General features: G+C 56.4%; 4 protein-coding genes across 4 annotated transcripts in view; 1 reads left to right on the forward strand and 3 right to left on the reverse strand.

The window, feature by feature from the left end:
• Window positions 1-135: 135 nt before the first annotated feature.
• Window positions 136-5,982, forward strand: PTSG_12556 (uncharacterized protein; the record flags this gene model as incomplete). The annotated part of the gene is made up of 13 exons (XM_004992575.1): window positions 136-144; window positions 241-367; window positions 640-932; window positions 1,090-1,254; window positions 1,385-1,506; window positions 1,674-1,745; window positions 1,913-2,444; window positions 2,636-3,780; window positions 3,916-4,071; window positions 4,333-4,404; window positions 4,691-4,820; window positions 5,037-5,171; window positions 5,797-5,982. 12 exons carry the CDS (start codon window positions 136-138, stop codon window positions 5,058-5,060), a joined length of 2,847 nt encoding a protein of 948 aa, XP_004992632.1. The 3' UTR covers window positions 5,061-5,171; window positions 5,797-5,982.
• Window positions 5,102-5,676, reverse strand: PTSG_07211 (uncharacterized protein; the record flags this gene model as incomplete). The annotated part of the gene is made up of 2 exons (XM_004992576.1): window positions 5,102-5,157; window positions 5,469-5,676. 2 exons carry the CDS (start codon window positions 5,674-5,676, stop codon window positions 5,102-5,104), a joined length of 264 nt encoding a protein of 87 aa, XP_004992633.1.
• A 59-nt stretch (window positions 5,983-6,041) lies between the features above and the next one.
• Window positions 6,042-15,995, reverse strand: PTSG_07212 (uncharacterized protein). The gene is made up of 15 exons (XM_004992577.1): window positions 12,474-15,995; window positions 12,175-12,251; window positions 11,873-11,963; window positions 11,343-11,567; window positions 10,933-11,070; window positions 9,684-10,774; window positions 9,470-9,507; window positions 9,136-9,242; window positions 8,815-8,874; window positions 8,425-8,539; window positions 8,086-8,166; window positions 7,749-7,858; window positions 6,824-7,368; window positions 6,494-6,578; window positions 6,042-6,251 (listed from the first exon to the last, which is right to left on the reverse strand). Exons 1-15 carry the CDS (start codon window positions 15,822-15,824, stop codon window positions 6,063-6,065), a joined length of 6,303 nt encoding a protein of 2,100 aa, XP_004992634.1. The 5' UTR covers window positions 15,825-15,995; the 3' UTR covers window positions 6,042-6,062.
• A 42-nt stretch (window positions 15,996-16,037) lies between these two features.
• PTSG_07213 (skd/vacuolar sorting protein) overlaps window positions 16,038-17,500 on the reverse strand; it is a 4,038-nt gene continuing 2,575 nt past the window's right edge. Inside the window, exons 7-9 of the mRNA XM_004992578.1 lie at window positions 17,190-17,277; window positions 16,826-16,963; window positions 16,038-16,663 (exon numbers count right to left, since the gene is read on the reverse strand). Coding sequence (XP_004992635.1) covers window positions 16,562-16,663; window positions 16,826-16,963; window positions 17,190-17,277 — 328 coding nt within the window. The 3' untranslated portion in view covers window positions 16,038-16,561. The remainder of the gene's footprint in view (window positions 16,664-16,825; window positions 16,964-17,189; window positions 17,278-17,500) is intronic.

A 17,500-nucleotide genomic window follows, 5' to 3' on the forward strand; every position in this document is an offset into this window, starting at 1 on the left:
GTCCTCCGCAACCTGCGAAGCTCCGGGTGAGCCATCGTGTTGATGTCCCGCTTGCTTGCTTGTGCATGCTTGTGCATGCCACTTGGCATGCCTTTGAGTGCATTTGACCTGCCTTTGCCACGTCGACTTCCCACCATGCTCCTTGTAACAAGCGTTTTGATCCCACCGCGCGCGACCTGCTGCTGCCTTGCCCCACTCACATCACATCACACACCTGGCAGGACCTGTGATTCGATCCAGTTTCACCACCTGCAGGAGCTCACGTTAACGCGCTACGGCGTTCGCCTGTCGCTTCGCGATCTTCGCCTGGACACGCTGCAGCTTGCTGCTGTACTGTCCGGTTGCGATTACCTTCCAAAGCACTCCGGTATGAGTTATGCACGTGCTTGGCCTTACGTGTTTGCCTGTGTGTATGCCTGCGCGTCTGTCTGTGCATGCTTGCATGTATGCGCGCTTGTAAGCGTGCAAGTGTCTGTCTGTGTGCACGTGTGCACTTGCATCCCTCCTCCCCTATCTCTCTCTGTCTCTCTGTCTCTCCCTCCCCTATCTCTCTCTCTGTCTCTCTGTCTCTATCTCTCTCTTCGTGTGCTCGTGTGCGCCAAGTACTCACGCATTGCTGCCCCTTCCCCTGCTCACCAGGTGCGCACATTCACGGGATCGGCATGCGCACGGCGATGTACGTCACACACAAATACAAGACCTACACCGACATCATGCAGCACCTCAGGCAGAAGTACATCATAACCGACGACCTCGACGCAAGGGTAAGGCATGCTATGCTTGCCTTTGCCTGCCAGGTCGTCTGGGACGACACTGAGAAGGCAAGGCGCAGGCTGCCACCACTTGCACCAGAGCCGGCCGACGACGACGGCGACAGCGCCCATCCTGCCACAACCCCTCTGTTTGAGTTCACTAGCGACCCTGCAAACGAGGTATGATATTGCAGTGTCTTGCGTGAATGCCTTGCGTGGGGGGTTGCAATGTCTCGCGGAGCGTGCGCCTGCTTGTACGGCCCTGCTTTGATTTGTATCGCACAACCACTGTGCGCCACTCACGTCTCACCGACATGTTTGCAACCAACCACATTAGGGGCACACGGTCGCCGGAGTGGTGCACGTGGAGAATGCCGTGGAACGCGCACGTGGACGCGCAGACCCTGACACGGGCCACACCTGCCACAGTGTGCGGCTTCGCCCGGCTCTCAAAGCCATCGTATCCGACATGCGGAATGGCCGACTTGAGACAACATCACACGTAAGTCTCAACATGGTTACGTATGCCATCGCCCGTGTGTGGTGCGCCGCGCTTGCTGTGCCTGAAACCCTGAGATTTCCCGCTGTGGACTTATGTACCATCCGGTGACGTTTTTTGTATGGTGACGCAGCGTACGCGGCGTCCAGGGCGCAAGCCTCACGATCGCAATGGACGTGACGATTGTGGCAAGAGCACCAAGCAGGGAAAACGTGGGCAGAAGCGACGCGGTCAAGATCAGAACAAGAACCCAAGGTTTGCTCTTGCATAGCCTGCCTGCTGCGCTATGTTGCATGCGTTGTGTTTGTGCTGCGTGAACCGCTTGCCGTCTGCACCTGTGACTGAACCCTTGTCGCTTGGCCCTGCGCCCGCTCACACTTTGCCCTCTTCCAACTGCAATTATCGATGTTGGTGCACAACAGGGTGGCGGTCCTTATGCCCTTCAAGCGGCTTGGAGTGGAGCTGGAGCGCTCAAAGGTGCTGGAGATGTGCAGGTATGGCCGACAATGCGCTGAACTGCCTGACTGCTCTCTTCACTGCACCATGCACCCTTCATCCCACTCTCGCACTTCATGCGAGGTTTGTGCCCGCGTGCGCAATCACACGCTCATGCATGCGCACACCCGCCCTGCCTTGTCACGCACATCCACGCTTGACGCAGGTATGCTGGGCAGATGAAGTGCACTGCAACCACGGCACTCTACCTACACATTCTGCGCACTGCGGAACAACACCACCGGGAAATCCTCTCCACTCTGGCGGACCTCGCCCAGACCACAAGAAAGGAAATTGTGGAGCGCAAGGTCGCCTTCCGCGAGGCCCAGGAGCGTGCCGAAGGCGTCGAGGACCTCAAGAAGAAGAAGAAGAAGAAGAAGGACCACAAGAAGTCCCGAGCGGCGTCGCCGTCTGACAACCCGTGCAAGAGGGCAAAAGGTGCAGCAGCAACAACAGCAGCCACAGCAACAACACCGCCCGCCACTGCAACAACAGTCACAGCAGCAGCCACAGGCAAATCCCCAAGACCTGCCTACTGCTTCCAGCACTTGGCGCCACAGCTGACAGCAGACAAGCTAAGCAACCTCTTCACCACACTGCGCAACCACAAAAAACATAGCCAGCATCCGATGCTGTCAATCCTCCGACAGCACGGCGTGGGGATACCGGACCCACCGAAATGGATGACGGCCACCATGGTATGTCTGTGCGAATGCTTGCGTGTTTGCCTTGTCTGCTTGATGATCCTACTCCCATGCCTGCTGTTGCCACATCATGCATCGCGGTGTGTGTCCCCGCTCGACCAACGCGACACACACAACCAACTCATACACACGCACACACAACCAACTCACACGCGCGCATGCATGTGCTCATCCTCACCACTTAGGCATACAAGCTCCTGAACCTGGCGTCCAAAGAGTTCACCCCGCTCCTCCAACGGGATCTCAAGAACAAGGCAAGAGCTGCTCAACGGCAACTGAAGAAGGTGGCGGAGCACCATGACGAAGGCGCGCGCTTCGCATGTGAGCACACGGCCGAGCTGGCCCTCTACATCGGCGCCGCGCAGCATCTTGCGAGGACCCTTGCACCGCCCGACACCGACTTGACCTCGCTCAAGATATTCCCCACATTCACAAACAAGCACCCTTTCATACAACTAGACGCAGGACTACTACGGGACCTGACCTGCTTCAAGTGTGGCCGCCTCGGCCACTCCCAGCGCCAGTGCCGACAGCCTGCCGCAGTGCGGCCACCGCCAAGGCAAGCTCTGTCCCTCCTCGATTTCCTCGGAGCAGACGTGGCCAGGCAGTTCCGGAAGCGTCGCGTCACGTCCATCAGGACGGACGGCTACACGGCATACCTCCTGGTGGAGCCCAGCGCGCGCCGCGACACCGTCTGCGACACCAGCCCCATCACACCCGTGGTTGGGGTCGACCCAGGCACCCGCATCCCGCTTGCCTGCGTTCGGATCCAAGATGGCAAAAAAATGATTGTGTCGCAGAAGCGAATAGTGAACCAGCTTTATACGGGGCGGGGACGGCGACACCACAAGCCAACGGCGACAGTGCCAGCAAGGTCAGGGGGTAGCGACGAGGGTGGGGAGCAGGGAGGGGCGATGGGGAAGGGGGAGACGGGGTCACGCAGGAAGAAGAGGGAGCGGGGCAAGCGGACGAAGAGGGAGAGGAGCAGGCGCAGGAAAGAGAAGGCACGGATTGAGAAGGAGGAGCAGCTGAGACGACAGCAGCAGGAGGAGCAGGGAGGCAGGGACAAGGGAGAGGGGCAGGAAGGCAGGGACAAGGGAGAGGAAGAGCGGGAGCAGCGAGAACGGGAAGAGCAGGGCGGGGGTGCGGAGCCAGGGAGCGTGGACGATGTGGTTGCGTCTGCGAGGGAGTGTTTGAGGGAAGGTGTGAGCAGGCGAGAGTTGAAGTGGAGGCTTCATGAGAAGCTGAAGCACTGTCGCTTCCGAAGCAGAGTCGCCGGCGAGCTTGCGACACGCTTTGGACGCGACTGTCGGGTGTTCTTCGGAGACTGGTAAGCACACACACACACACACGCACACACATACACACGCACAACAATGCACCCTTGCCCACATCCAACGGTCACGCCACACCGACAAAAGCCCAACTGAACTCGCCTCTTGCCTCTCTTGCCTCCTGCTCCCAGCGTCCATAAGGGTCGCGGCGGAGGGACAAAGGCTCCCATCCTGGAGCTACGCCGCGCCATCGGCTGCCGGGTCGACACAAAAATTGTGGAGGAGTTCAGGACGACAAAGTATTCCCTCTGCTGTGCCTGGCCAAACCGCATTGACGAGCAAACGAGGTATGTGCATGAATGTGCGTGGTTGTGTGTGTGCGCATGTATGTGAGAAGAGGGTGCGGATATGCGTGGTTGTGTGTGTGCGCATGTATGTGAGAAGAGGGTGCGGATATGGGTGGTTGTGTGTGTGCGCATGTATGTGAGAAGAGGGTGCGGATATGGGTGGTTGTGTGTGTGCGCATGTATGTGAGAAGAGGGTGCGGATATGCGTGTGTGCGCATGTGCGTGTGTGCTCATGCACGTGTGTACGCAAATGGTTGACAGGATTGCCACGTGTACGCACTGCGGTGCGTCTGCTGACCGAGACGTTGCTGCCGCAAAGACCATCGCTGCGAGGTATGGTTCCATGTAGGCGAGCGTGTGCGTGTGTATGTGAATGCGTGTGTGTCAGTATGTATGCGTGTGTGCACGTGTGTATGCGAGTGTTCACGTGTGCATGTGTGTACATGTGAGTGCATGAGTTTGTGCGTGAGCGCATGTGTGTGTGTAAATGCGTATGAGTGAGTGTAAATTGTATATAAGTGTGTGCATGTGCGAGTGCATGTGTGCACACGTGTGTGTGTGTGTGTGTTGTTCCGCAATCTCACCGCAATCGATGCGCCCGTGCCTTGTGGGTGTGCAGGTCCTTGGTGGAGGAGGCAAACGGTGAGCTTGGTCCGTGGCGTGGGTCCTCCGAGCCGGACCGTCCTGATATGGATAACGGGCTGGTGACAGTGTCGCGCCGCATGTGTCGCGAATGGAGCATAGCAAACGTGGGATGATGCTGCTGCTGCTGCTGCTGCTGCTGCTGCTGCTGCTGCTGCTGCTGATGTTGTTGTTGTTGTTGCTGCTGCTGCGTTCATCTTCGTGCTGCTGCTCTTGTTGTCGTGTTGTTGCAGATGACTGCCGTTGCTTGTTGAAGCAGAATCCCCACACTAACGCCCCTCACACAAGTCTCATGCACGTGTGATGAACCTTGCCTTACACAGCATCGGCACCATCTGGGCCTCTAGCCTGGATGGTCTGGCGGCACACTCTGGTGCTCCAGAAGGGCTCACGCGTTCTTCTGGACCCGGATGAGGTCGCCATCCTTCCTGTCGGTCCGTTGGGCTGGCAGGAGGAAGGTATGTTGTGGGGGTTACCACGCCACTCGTTGTCGGTTCGGGTGCCATGCATTCAGTCAGTCAGACAGCCAGTCACGCCCTGTGTTGTGGTTGTGAACGATGGCATCAGAATGGACCCAAACTCGTCGCTCACGCATACACACGCACATGCACACACACGCACACGCGCGCGCACGCGCACGCACACGCACATGCACATGCACACGCACACGCACGCACACACACACACACACATGCACACGCACACATACACGACGCACCTGGTTGAACGGACTGCGACTCGCACCGTTCCATGACTCTGGACGCTCCAACCAACAAACTCGTGGAACTGCGCCGGAACGGATGTCTCCCGCGTGCTGGCGTCCGCCTTGCTCTTGCCCTCGCCTTCGCCCTCTTCATTGTCTCTCCGCTCATCTGTTCGTGCGCTGGATATGATAACAATGATGCGTGTTCCATGTCGTCCTCTTGCTCTCTTGCTGGCCGTGCGATTCGCGTGCCTGGCCATTCGTTGTCTGCTTGCTTGCTTGCTTTGTCGCCTCTCCTTCTCTCCTTCATTGCTTGCTCTGGTGATTATCCTTCTTCCCCCCGTTTTTTTTTTTCTTTTTGCGATTCGATGGGTGCGCAGACCGCGGTCGTGCGCAGTTCAAACCTCGTTCTGCGTGTCGCCCGCGGTCACATGGCAATGCCAAGAACCATGTTTCTTCTCTCGACACGCTGGCACCTCTTCTTGTGCAGTCGTACCACTTCACGGGCACTCATGTCACGAGACACACGCGTTTAAACACATACACATACACATACACATACACATACACATACACATACATATACACATACACATACACATACATGCACTTTTGTACACACTCTCTCGAGCTCTCTGTGCTTCAGTTAGGCGGTGGAGGAGGACAGGCACTGCTGGGTGATGCACGACAGCGTGTCGCGCAAAGGGTGGTCGGGCCAAAGCTTGGCCATGACAGTGAGAAAGGCGTCACAGAACCCGTCAAAGTTGAGGTTTGCCTTTGGCAGGTTGTGTGCCCGAATCGCGTCGAGATAAATCAAGTCACAATCGCTATTGCTCTGTCAGCATGGAATGGTTAAAATGTGTGAGCGAGCAACACAAAAAGGCAACGCAGCACCAGCACAGGACGAGCTCATGTCAGCCAGTGTGGTAGCCGAAGATGATTCACGCAAACAAAGAAAGAAACCCAGTCAAAAGCCAAGCACACACACACACACACTCTCTCTCTAACACACACACACACACACACACACACACACACACACACACACACACACACACACACACACACACAACGTACAATGTGATGTGTCGGGGCGGGGTCGCAACGGAAGCTGGCGCGCAGCAAGGTCCGGAAGTTGGAATTTGACATGACGTCCTTGTTCCTGCAAGCATGACAACCACAGCAACACAAGTGCAGGGAGGGGGTGAGAAATGGGAGTGGTTAAGCCACACAAGAGCAGTCATGCACGCAACACAACACAACACAACACAACACAACACAACACAACACAACACAACACAACACAACACAACGCACAAACACAGCACAACACACAAATACAACAAAATACACAACACAACAAATCACGCCACACTACAACACAAGGGCACGAACGACCAAACGCACCTGCCACAGTAGCGAGCAAACAGGTCTCGCAGGCCGTTGAGGATGCGCTGTTCCTCTTTCCCCGCAATCACCGCCAGCTCGTGCAAGGCAATGTACCCAAACGTCAACTCCTGCCCAGCGCCATGCGTCTTCTTCTTGTGAGGAGACGATGACGACGATGTACATGGAGATGAGGCCGCAGCGGCTTGGTCGACGCCGCCGCTGCGGTGCTTGTCCAAGGGCGTGTTGTGTCGACCAACAACACGAGACGCCACCGTCTTTGCGGGGGATGATGGCGTGGAGCCGCCACCCTTTGACCTCTGCTGCTGCTGGTGCTGTTGGTGCTGCTGGTGCTGTTGGTGCTGGTGCTGGTGCTGCTGTGGTTTGGTGGGTGTCTTGTCTGATGTCTTGCCTTTGGTGTCGTGGTTTCGGCGTGCGCGCGCCGGCGATGAGCGAGGGCGGCCTGGGCGCGCAGACGGGGATACGCCCCTCCGCTGCTGCTGCCGTTTCGCGCGCTCTTCAATCAACCGCTTCCGGCGATCGTTGGCCGTCTGCCGTGCCTCAAGCTGGATCGGATTGAATGAACGACGAGAGGAGGAAGAGGGGGGCACGAAATGAGCATGTGCTATGGTGGTGGTGGTGTTGTTGGTTGTGTGTTTGTGTGTGTTTGTGTGTGTTTGTGTGTTTGCGCGTGTTTGTGTTTGTGTGTTTGCGCGTGTTTGTGTGTGTTTGTTTGCGCGTGTTTGTGTGTGTTTGTTTGCGCGTGTTTGTGTTTGTGAGTGTGTGTGTGTGTTTTTTTTTTTTTGTGTGTGTGTGTGTGCTCTTCTTGTTGTTGATGGGGCAAAGATAATTCGGCACCGTGTTTCAAACAGCGCGAAAGCCAGCCAAGCAAGACACAATTCCCTCAACATCAAACCAAGCGTGACAGCAGCGCAGTGACCCCTACCTCTCGTTGTCTGGTTTTCTCCTTGAACTCCTTCAGCCGCTGCTGCCGCAACATATGCAGGTCGTGGTCCCGCTGCGATTTGGACACGGGCTCCTGCACACTCCCCGGATCTGATCGCGACACGCATTGGGGCAGGAAGAGGGGCGATGGTGACGATGGCGACGTGATGGCAAGGCAAAGGGTGAGGAGACGCCGCGGTTACGGGGGTGAGTTGAGGGGAGACACAGTACAATTGTAACACATTGCACTTTGAGGGAAAAGGCGGTGATGGACTCGCAAAACGAGAGGGACAACAGCAACAACAGCAACGGCGATCGAAGCAGCAACGGTGACATACTTTCGAGATGCATTTTGTGGAGTTTCTGCATGAGCAGACACACGCCGTCGCGCACGACAGGGATCTTGATGGCGGCATCAACTAGAAGCAAGCACATCAGCATTACGAGTGCATGTGTGGTGGTGGTGGTGGTGGTGATGATGGTGGTGGTGATGGTGGTGGTGATGGTGGTGGTGGGCGTTGTGATGGATCAACTTTCACGGTGAGCAAGGCCGCTGTGGGTATTTCATCTACGAGGCAATGCAGTTGTGTCAAACAACACGCGTCCCCTCACAAACAAACAATATACACACGCACACTGTTTGTGCCGCCACAATACAACCGCTCCACATCACACACCTTGGGAATACTCATAGGAGACCTGTGCGTACCCCTCTGGTGTGAACGTCTTCACCTCCGCATCAATGCGCAGCGATGGATTCGCGTTAATCTCAATCAGATACGGCTGCAGGTTCTGTCGGGGGTGCAGGTGGAAGAGAGAGGGTGTGGACGTGTGTGTGTGTGTGTGTGTGCAGGTGAGTGTGTGTGCAGGTGTGTGTGCGTGTGTGCGTGTGTGTGTGCAGGTATGTGTGTGCAGGTATGTGTGTGTGTGAGGGGAAAGGGGAAGACAACCACACGTGCGCAGGAAGGCATGGCAATTGTGAATGAGCGCGTGTGGATGTGTAGGAAATTGTAGACGTACCACGGAAAACACCACACCAAGCCAAATACCACGCAAAACACACTCACTTCGTCCACGAGGACATCGAATCCAACGAGCTGGAAGCACTTTGGTTGCATGGACGGGTGCTGGTGGCAGTGTGCAGATGATGTAATGGGAGGATCATGGATTGTGATTTGCACGGAAACAAAACAGCTCACTGTGAATCATGCAAGTTGAAATGGGAGAGAAAAAACTTCCATCCGAGCGACACGCACATACACATCCACAGACAGAGAGAGAGAGAGAGAGACAGAGAGAGAGAGAGAGAGAGAGAGAGAGAGAGAGAGAGAGAGAGAGAGAGAGAGATACAAACCTACACACACACAGAGACAGACATACAGACACACCTTTGGGAGTGTCTTCTTTGCCTCGAACGAGAGGAGCGGTGCAAGCGCCATTGTCGTCTTGCTAACAATTGCAGAGACGCGCGACCACAGCAGTTGGATGTCCAGTCCTGATCACGTGAACCAAACACACACACACACACACACACACACACACACACACGCATGAAAAACAATAATGGAGGGGACGAGAGCACGAAAAGCCAACCCATGTCGTGAATGTTCGTTTGTTTCATCGTCGGCATGCATGTCATATAACCATCATCGTGACACCTACACAACATGCACCCGCCAACACCCATCGCGAACACCACTACCATCGTCATTGCGTGCGTACCGTCTGCTGCGAGCCGGTTCATCACAGATGTCAGCGTCCTGCATTCGCATGAGCAAAACACATCGCGCGTGATGTTTGACATGAGATGAATCAAGCACGCGCATGCAGAACTGCACACAGTCGACAAAACAAGCTCACACACACACACACACGCACACAAACAAACAAACACACACACAAACAAACAAACAAACACACACATCTTCGTGCGCACCTTTTGCTTCCCACGTCGTCGTCGTTGAGGGCGCCGTCGGGATCATCGCGTCGGAACATATGAACACTCGCATCCAGCGGCTGCACATGCACGGGAGATGATGCACCATCCCTGCCCTGCTGCCGTTGTTGCCGTTGTTGATGCGGTTTATGCTCGTCCGCTCGCTCGCCCTCTCCTTTCCCTTCCTTTACTTCCTCTGCTTCCTCCTCCTGCTTCTGCTGCTTGTGTTGTTGTGGAGATGACGACGGCTGTTCTCCTTGCAGTTCCACATCGCTCACGTGCGTTTCTGCAGCAGCACCAAGCGCGTCGCAGTCCACTTCCTCCACAACTTCCCCATCCGTGCCATCCTGCTTTGACCGATCTTCAAGCAGCTCAAGAAGGTCAAAGCTCAGGTCGTCGTCATCGTCATCCCCACTTGGCGAGCTCACCGTGGACGTAGTCGAGGGCTTGGTACTCTTTTGCTTGGGCTTGTCCACGTGTTGCTGTTGCTGCTCCCCTCCTTCCTGCTGCTGTTGCTGCCGCTGCTGTTGTTGTTGCTGCTGCTGCTGCTGTTTCTGGTTTTGGTGTGAGGCTGAGCTACCATCGCTTGCCGCGTCCTCACCTCCACCATTCGCCTTCTCCTCTTCAACGTGCACGACGGCATCATCATCGCCACCAGCATCAATACCACCACGATCACCGTCACCGTTGCTCTCCTGCTCTGTTTGCGCATATCCGTCACCAGCACCGTTCTGTGGACCATTTCTCAACTGAACAATCCGCGGGGAAGGCTGTGTTGACGGCGCTGTGAGCGGCGCGCGTGGTGACGCTGCGCCCCGCGTTGCCTTGTGAGAAGACGTACGGCCTCCCTCTTCTTCATCTTCGTTCTCTTTCCCAGACGAATCACCACCACTGCCACCACTGCCACCATTGCCACTGCCACTGCTGCCGTTGTCGTTGTTGCTGTTGCTGTCAGTTCGCACAAAGTCCTCTGAGTTCTTGTTGAGCGTGTAGTTGGTGAGATGCATGAACGTCTTGGCCATGTTGTCGTCGGTTGGTGGTTCATATGGCATTGTGCAGAACCGCGCCATCCCCTCGCGATGCAAGTACACCTGGCAATTGTAAACATGCGTGGCACACGGGAATGAGTGAGGATGCGTATGGGTGTGAATGTACTTGAGCGTATTTGTGTGACTTGAGTGGATTTGTGTGCGCTTGTGTGTGAAAGCGTGAATGTGTGAATGTGTGTGCGCCCAGATAGTGTGCAGACCTCAAGAGGAGCGACACTGGTGATGAGAGCGTAGATGCGGAGATCAAACTTGAAACCATCCATGAGCAATGGGTTTGCAATGTAGTCCTGAATCACATGCTCGCGCGTCATCCCAGTGAACCTGGGGTCGCGCGGATCCTGTGATATGTGTGCATATGTGTGTGATACGTGTGTGAGATTGCGTTTGCGTTTGCGCCACGTTGTCGGCAGCAGTTCATGACGCATGTGTGTGTGTGTGTGTGTGTGTGTGTGTGTGTGTGTGTGTGTGTGTGTGTGTGTGTGTGTGTGTGCGTGTGTGTGTGTGTGTGTGTGTGTGTGGAGACTGGAGAACCTGAAACTGGCAGCGTGAACGGCAACGTGCTTCAGGACAACAAATCGCAAGCATGACCGCCACCGCAACCACTGCGTACCTTTGTGAGGAAGATGCCTGTGCCATGTGCACCATCGTCTGGCTTGACAATGTAGATCCACTCCTTGCTCGCTGCAACCTTGCCTGCTCTCTGCGCGCGAGTGCGGCGGTCGTGCGCGCGGCAAAACTGCTCGTATTCGCTCGGAAATTGCCACGTGCGCGGGCAAAAGTCAAAGCTCTCCGGGAACAGGCGGCGTGTTCGCTGCAGGATGCGCGCAAGAGGTACCTGCAGCACAGGGGCGTGTTTGTGTGTGCGTTTGTTTGTTTGTTTGTTTGTGTGTGCGTTTGTTTGTGTGTGTGTGTGTGTGTGTGTGTGTGTGTGTGTGTGTGTGTGTGTGTTTGTGTGTGTGTGTGTGTGTTTGTGTGTGTGAGGTTGAATGGATAAATGCGAGATCGCACATGGTCGGGTGTAGTTCTATCCTTGAAGACAGAACATCCAACGCAGATGCCGTTGTTCAACGTCACAGTTCACCCCTGCAACCCCACACCCGACAGTGACAATAATGCAGGCCTGTTCGCGTTTAGCTTCACCTTTCGAGCGGCGCGGAAGAGACCCGGGATTCTGCTGACCCACGTGTTGACGACGTTGGTATTCTTGACCTCCTTGAAGGACCCACAGCACCTGAAGCACAAATCACCACAATCACGCACCGCCATGAACGCACCACGAGACACGGTTATTCGCACATGATAAAACACAACTACACACACACACACACACACACACACACACACACACACACACACACACACACACACACACACACACACACACACACACACACACACACACACACACGCACGCACACACACAACAGGACAACGTCACGCACCAGTACATGCTGCAAGGGTGTTTCGTCTTGAATGGGACTTCCTTGCACTGAAGTTGCTCAATCGAATGTCGCAACACCTGTCGAGCACAGTGGCATCAGAGTGAGTACCAACGTGCACTTTGGAAGTGATGAAAAGAGACAAGAACACGAAATTTCGACACACACGCACACACACACACACACACACACACACACGCACACACACACACACACACACACACGCACAAACACATAAACACATACTTACGCACACACACACACATACGTGCGTGCGCGCAAACACATACACACACACGCACCAGCTTTGTTGATTTGGCGAGGCTGGTGCTGATGGTAAAAGCCTTGCGGAATGAGACGGGAATGGCCTTGTCAAGCGTGTACGCGGCAAAGTCGTGCACGTGGTTGCGGGCAGTCCACTCTAGTCGTCGCCGCAGCGACGGTGGCGCACATGCAAACCAGTCAAGCGGGAGCGTGGCGACGGTCTCAGATGCATCCGTGCCATCATCATCATCGTCATCATCATCACGCGTGTCGTTGCTCTCGACTGCGATTGCACGCAGCTGTTCCATCTGCGGACCTGTTTGCTTCAGCGATGGCGGCGCTGTTGGTGATGATATCGATGCTGACAGCGATAGTGAAGCCTCTGTCCCCTCGTCCTTTGCCGTCTTCTTCTTCGTCGTCGTTGCTGCCTTTGCAGGCGTGGCGGCCACGCCATCTTCCATTTCGGGCCCATCGCTCGCAGCTGTGAGTGTCGCTGCTGCATTTGTTTGTTTCGGTTCTGTCCTCGTTGCTGTCTTTGTTTCCGTGGGCAGCTGGTTGCTGGCCTTTGTGTCTGGTGTGCGTTCGACTGGCACCTCGACAACAGCGCGGGTGCTCGCATCACCACGCCCCAAAGCAGAGGCTGACGCTGACATTGCCTGTGTCCGTGCTGCTGTTGTGCTTTGGCGAAGCGGTGATGCGGTTGATGATGACGATGCGCGCGGGTGGCTGCGCCCTGTACGCGAACGAGGCGATGTACCTGGAGATGGTGATACAGCAGTTGCAGCCGCACCTGACGCCTTCTTGTTCTTCTTGTTCTTGTTGTTCTTGTTGTGGTTGTTGTGGTTGTTGCCCGGTGAGCGGAATGGTGACGGCTGTGAGGACGCCAGGGAGGTGTTCCCTTTGCCACTGCCCGTGCGTCTTGCACTGCCTCCACGTTGTCCCTTCGATGTCGAAGGAGAAGCAGCAGGACTTAACTTGGCTGGACTCACAGCGGCACCTGTTCGCGTCTTTGTCGTCGTCGTCGTCGCTGTTGTTGTGTCTGCACTACCTGTGGCTGTGGAGCGCTTGTGAGACTGCCGAGCGCTTCGCCCACGCGCCTTGTGTGCGGACTTGCTGGGGCTGGGCGACACACTCGCTGTTGCTGCCGCCCGTCCCGTGGGTGACGCTGCCGTCACCTCCGATCGCCTGTTGGCCGAAATGGGCGCTTTGCTTGGCGATCGCGACCGAGAACGCGACCGCGCGCGAGTGCGTGTGCGTGTAGGCGTGCGTGCACTGCTGGGCGATGCGGAAGCTTGCTTGTGCTTCTTGCGATGGCCTGGCGTGCCCTGGCCACGTTGCGCTGTCGTTGCTGTTGCTGCTGCTGGTGCTGTTGAAGCTGTTGTGGAAGCTGTTGTCGACGTTGTTGTGGTCGCCCCTGCTGCTGGTGATGATGATGTGGTAGCGTGGTGGGCGGCCTTCGGGGACGATCGCACGGGTGATGCTGCCGAGCTGGCACTGCTGCGCTCTGAACGCCTCCCTTTCGGCGAGAGCGAGGAGAGAACTGAATGGGCACGTGCACGGGACGCTGCCGTGGACCGCGGCACAAGTGTGGGCTCTGCCATGCTTGCAAGCACGATGCTGCCGTCATGTTGCACGCGCGTGCCTGTTCGTGTGCGCTGCGGCTTGCGTCGAGGAGACGGCGTGCGTCCGGATGACTGCTGTTGCTGCTGTTGCTGCTGCAACTGGCTGTGCTTCGTTCCTGGGCTCTTGTTCAAGGGCTGCTTCGGCGAAGACGAAGGGCCAGCAGAGGCCTTGGTCGGTGTTTTCCCGCGTGCCCGGCCCACCTTGCCCTTGTGCCCTGCTTTTCCGGCCTTGTGGGGGCTTTTGATGCCTGTGGCAGGAGCAGCAACAGCGCCGCTAGCAGACCGTTTCTTGGTCTTGTCGTGCACGCCATCCACATCTTCGCGTTGAGCAGCAGTGGCAGCTGGTGACTTGGCTGTCTTTGTCGCTGTTGTTGCTGCTGCTGCTGCTGCAGGCGCCAAGGCACCATCCTCCTTGTGTTCCGTCTTGCTGTCGTCACCACCAACACTGCTGTTGTTGTCATCATCAGCATCATCACCGCCCTCATGCATGTTGCGAGCGGGACCGCCCTCATGTGCCAGCCGCTCCTCAAACAGCTGCACATATGTCTTGACCTGCGAGCTTGCTTGGCCAGACTGCCTCTGCCTGTGGTCCACCGGCTGCTTGGGCGTGAGGGTGCCTTTGTCACTGGCTGCCCGCAGCACCTTTGCACGCACATCGCTGCCGGCGTCCTGACGATCTGCCTTGAGTGCTGGAGAGCTCCGTGTCTTGCCAGCGCTGGCGGGGGCACCAGACACCGCTGTCGGTGATGGCGATGGTGATGGCGATGGCGACCGTGACGCTGGCTTCGCTGAATGCCTGTTAGGTGTCTTGGTCTTACGTAGCTCAGCAGCTGCTGTTGTTGTTGTTGTTGTTATTGTTGATGTCGCTGTTGTTGTGTGGTCCGCAGGCGCTGTGGCTGCAGCGGTGGTGGTGGTGGTGGTGGCCTCTGCTTCCAAGCGGCGAAAAACAGCGCTTGCTCTGCGGTGGCGCTCCTTGGCCGCAGCCTTTTCGGCAGCATCCATGTGGCGGCTGGGAGCGGTGTTAGGAGCAGTCAAGGAGTACGGGCTGTGCGCCCCACCGACATAATCGTCCTCGCTGTCGTCTGCATCCTGCACGTCATCATCGCCGCTATCGCTGTAGCTGTCGCTGGCGCCGCCTTGCGGAGAGATGGCGGTGGCTGCTCCATCCTGAGGCAGCCCTTTGAACTCCATCGGCATATCATCTCCTCCGAATTCCAGCCTGCTTCCGCGAAACGTTGTGGCTGCTGGTCGCTTTGAGCCATGCTTGTGCGCCGTGCCCCCTGCCGTCACGCCGGTGGCGGTGGAAGCTGCAAGGTGGCGTTCGTTGCTGGTGCCGGGCTGCTTCTGATGAGGGTATCCGCGCCGCGCACGCCCGTGCTTTCTTGGCATGGGCTGGATGTGCTGGGCGCTGTCGTCGTCGTCGTCGTCATCGTCGGTCGTTGCTCTGTGCATGCTTGCATCGCGAGGGTGGTGGTACTCGGTCATCGCGTACCGGGCACTGTCGCGACTCGTGCGGCTGCCAGTGCTGCAGCTGCGAGACCTCGCTTGGGCGACCGTGCGGTGCGTGAGCATGACCGCAAGTGAGCCCTCCTCGTCTTTGTCTTCTTCGTTTTCTTCATTGTCACTGATGTTGCTTGCACCCTGGTGCACAGCATCCACGTCGTAGTCAGAGATTGCTGCGCCGTCTATCATGCCACCTTCGTCTTCGTCGTCCGTGATGGTCCCTGGCAAACGGTGCAGGTCAGTGCCGCTGCCACCCCCCTCCATCGCACCGTTCAACCAACCGGAAAAGGAGTAGAGATGGAACAAGGGGTGGAACTTGGGATGGGACAGGATAGGGAAGGAATAGGGCAAGCGCAAGGGCAAGCAAGGTGGTGGTGGTGGTTGTTGAGACGGACGGCGGACGGTTGTTGTTGTTGTCGCAGCCAACAAAATTCGCCAAATTCGAAATCAGGTCACGACACCACAAAAATTTGTTGGCTTTGGCTTTGTGTGCTTGTATTTTCACAGCTGGCAAGAAGCAAGCAAGAGCAGATGATGCCAGCAGCACAGCACAGCAAGGATACAGGCAGGGCGAGGGCAAGACGAGCAAAGATAAGAAGCAAGCAACAAGAAAGGCGGCAAAGGAGAGGAGAGCGGGGACAAGGAGCGGGGAGCCTTCACACCACCACCACCATCATTCCCACAAACACAAACACAAGACGCAAAGGGACATGCTGAGTTCACCCAGCACACGTGCACACATACAAACATACATACATACAACGAGAAATGTTGTGACGACGACTACACCAACAGCAGCGATGACGACGGAAAGGAGGGCCGGGAAACGAAAGCACACACACACACACAACACTTGTACGCAGGCAAACAGGCAAGTCAAAAACAAACCTCAATACACAGGTGTGTGGTGTGGCTGTTGCCCCGAGACACGACTCTCACTCTCTCCTTGCACACAGCTTGTAGAAAGCGATGGTTGTGTTGGCTGATCACCCGCGTATCGACTAGATGTCTTGTCCAAAGCTGCGTGTAAACTCCTCAATCTTGCCAAGGTCCTTCGGGTCCACGCTGCGTTTTGTTCGCTCAAGCGCTTGCACCATGTCTCGCTGTAGTTGGTGGGGTGGTGTTACGTTTACGTGGCGCAGGCGTGAGTTGCAATGTGTGTGTGTGTGTGTGTGCAGTGCCCCCACGTGTACACAACGCAAACGCGCCTCCTCATGCAAGAAGATACCCCGATACACGCCACAAATCACCATCATGAAGCGCACCATGTCGACCGGGGGCTCGACAATTGCCTCTGCGGGCATATCCTGCCACGACATAAACTGCTTTGTTGGGTCGCGGTCGCTGGGGGAGCACGGCGTCCAGAACGCTCCAGAGGGCGTCGGATACCCGTTCTCGTCACACTAAAGTTGGGTTGAAAGGGATGTGTGAGGGGTTGTGTGCGTGTAAGCATGTGTGTGTGTGTGTGTAAGCATGTGTGTGTGTGTGTGTGTAAGCATGTGTGTGTGTGTGTGTGTGTGTGTGAGCATGTGTGTGTGCGCGCGCGCGATTGGCAAAGCTGAAGGATGCAAGATACACCCCCAACCCAAGTCAACCCTTGCATGACAACAAGAGCATCACACAACAAACCTTCTTGAACGCCTGGGCGTGTTGCACCTTCCGCACGGGCATCATAATTGCCTCGCGAACCACATTGCAGATGTCAGACCCCGAGTACCTGCCATGTACAGGCAGAAAGGTGGGAAATGTGGAGGCCGTGTAGAAGATCATGCCAGATGCAGCACACGTGTGATGGAGCTCTGTGAGCAGGCTGACTTGTCAAAATGAACACAAACAGCACGCACACAACGGATCCACGCACATGCACACACACACACAACACAAACACACAACGTGAGCATACAACACAACACACACACACACACACACACAACAGCGCA

This window comes from Salpingoeca rosetta (genome assembly GCF_000188695.1).
Source record: "Salpingoeca rosetta unplaced genomic scaffold supercont1.16, whole genome shotgun sequence".
Lineage (NCBI taxonomy): Eukaryota > Choanoflagellata > Craspedida > Salpingoecidae > Salpingoeca > Salpingoeca rosetta.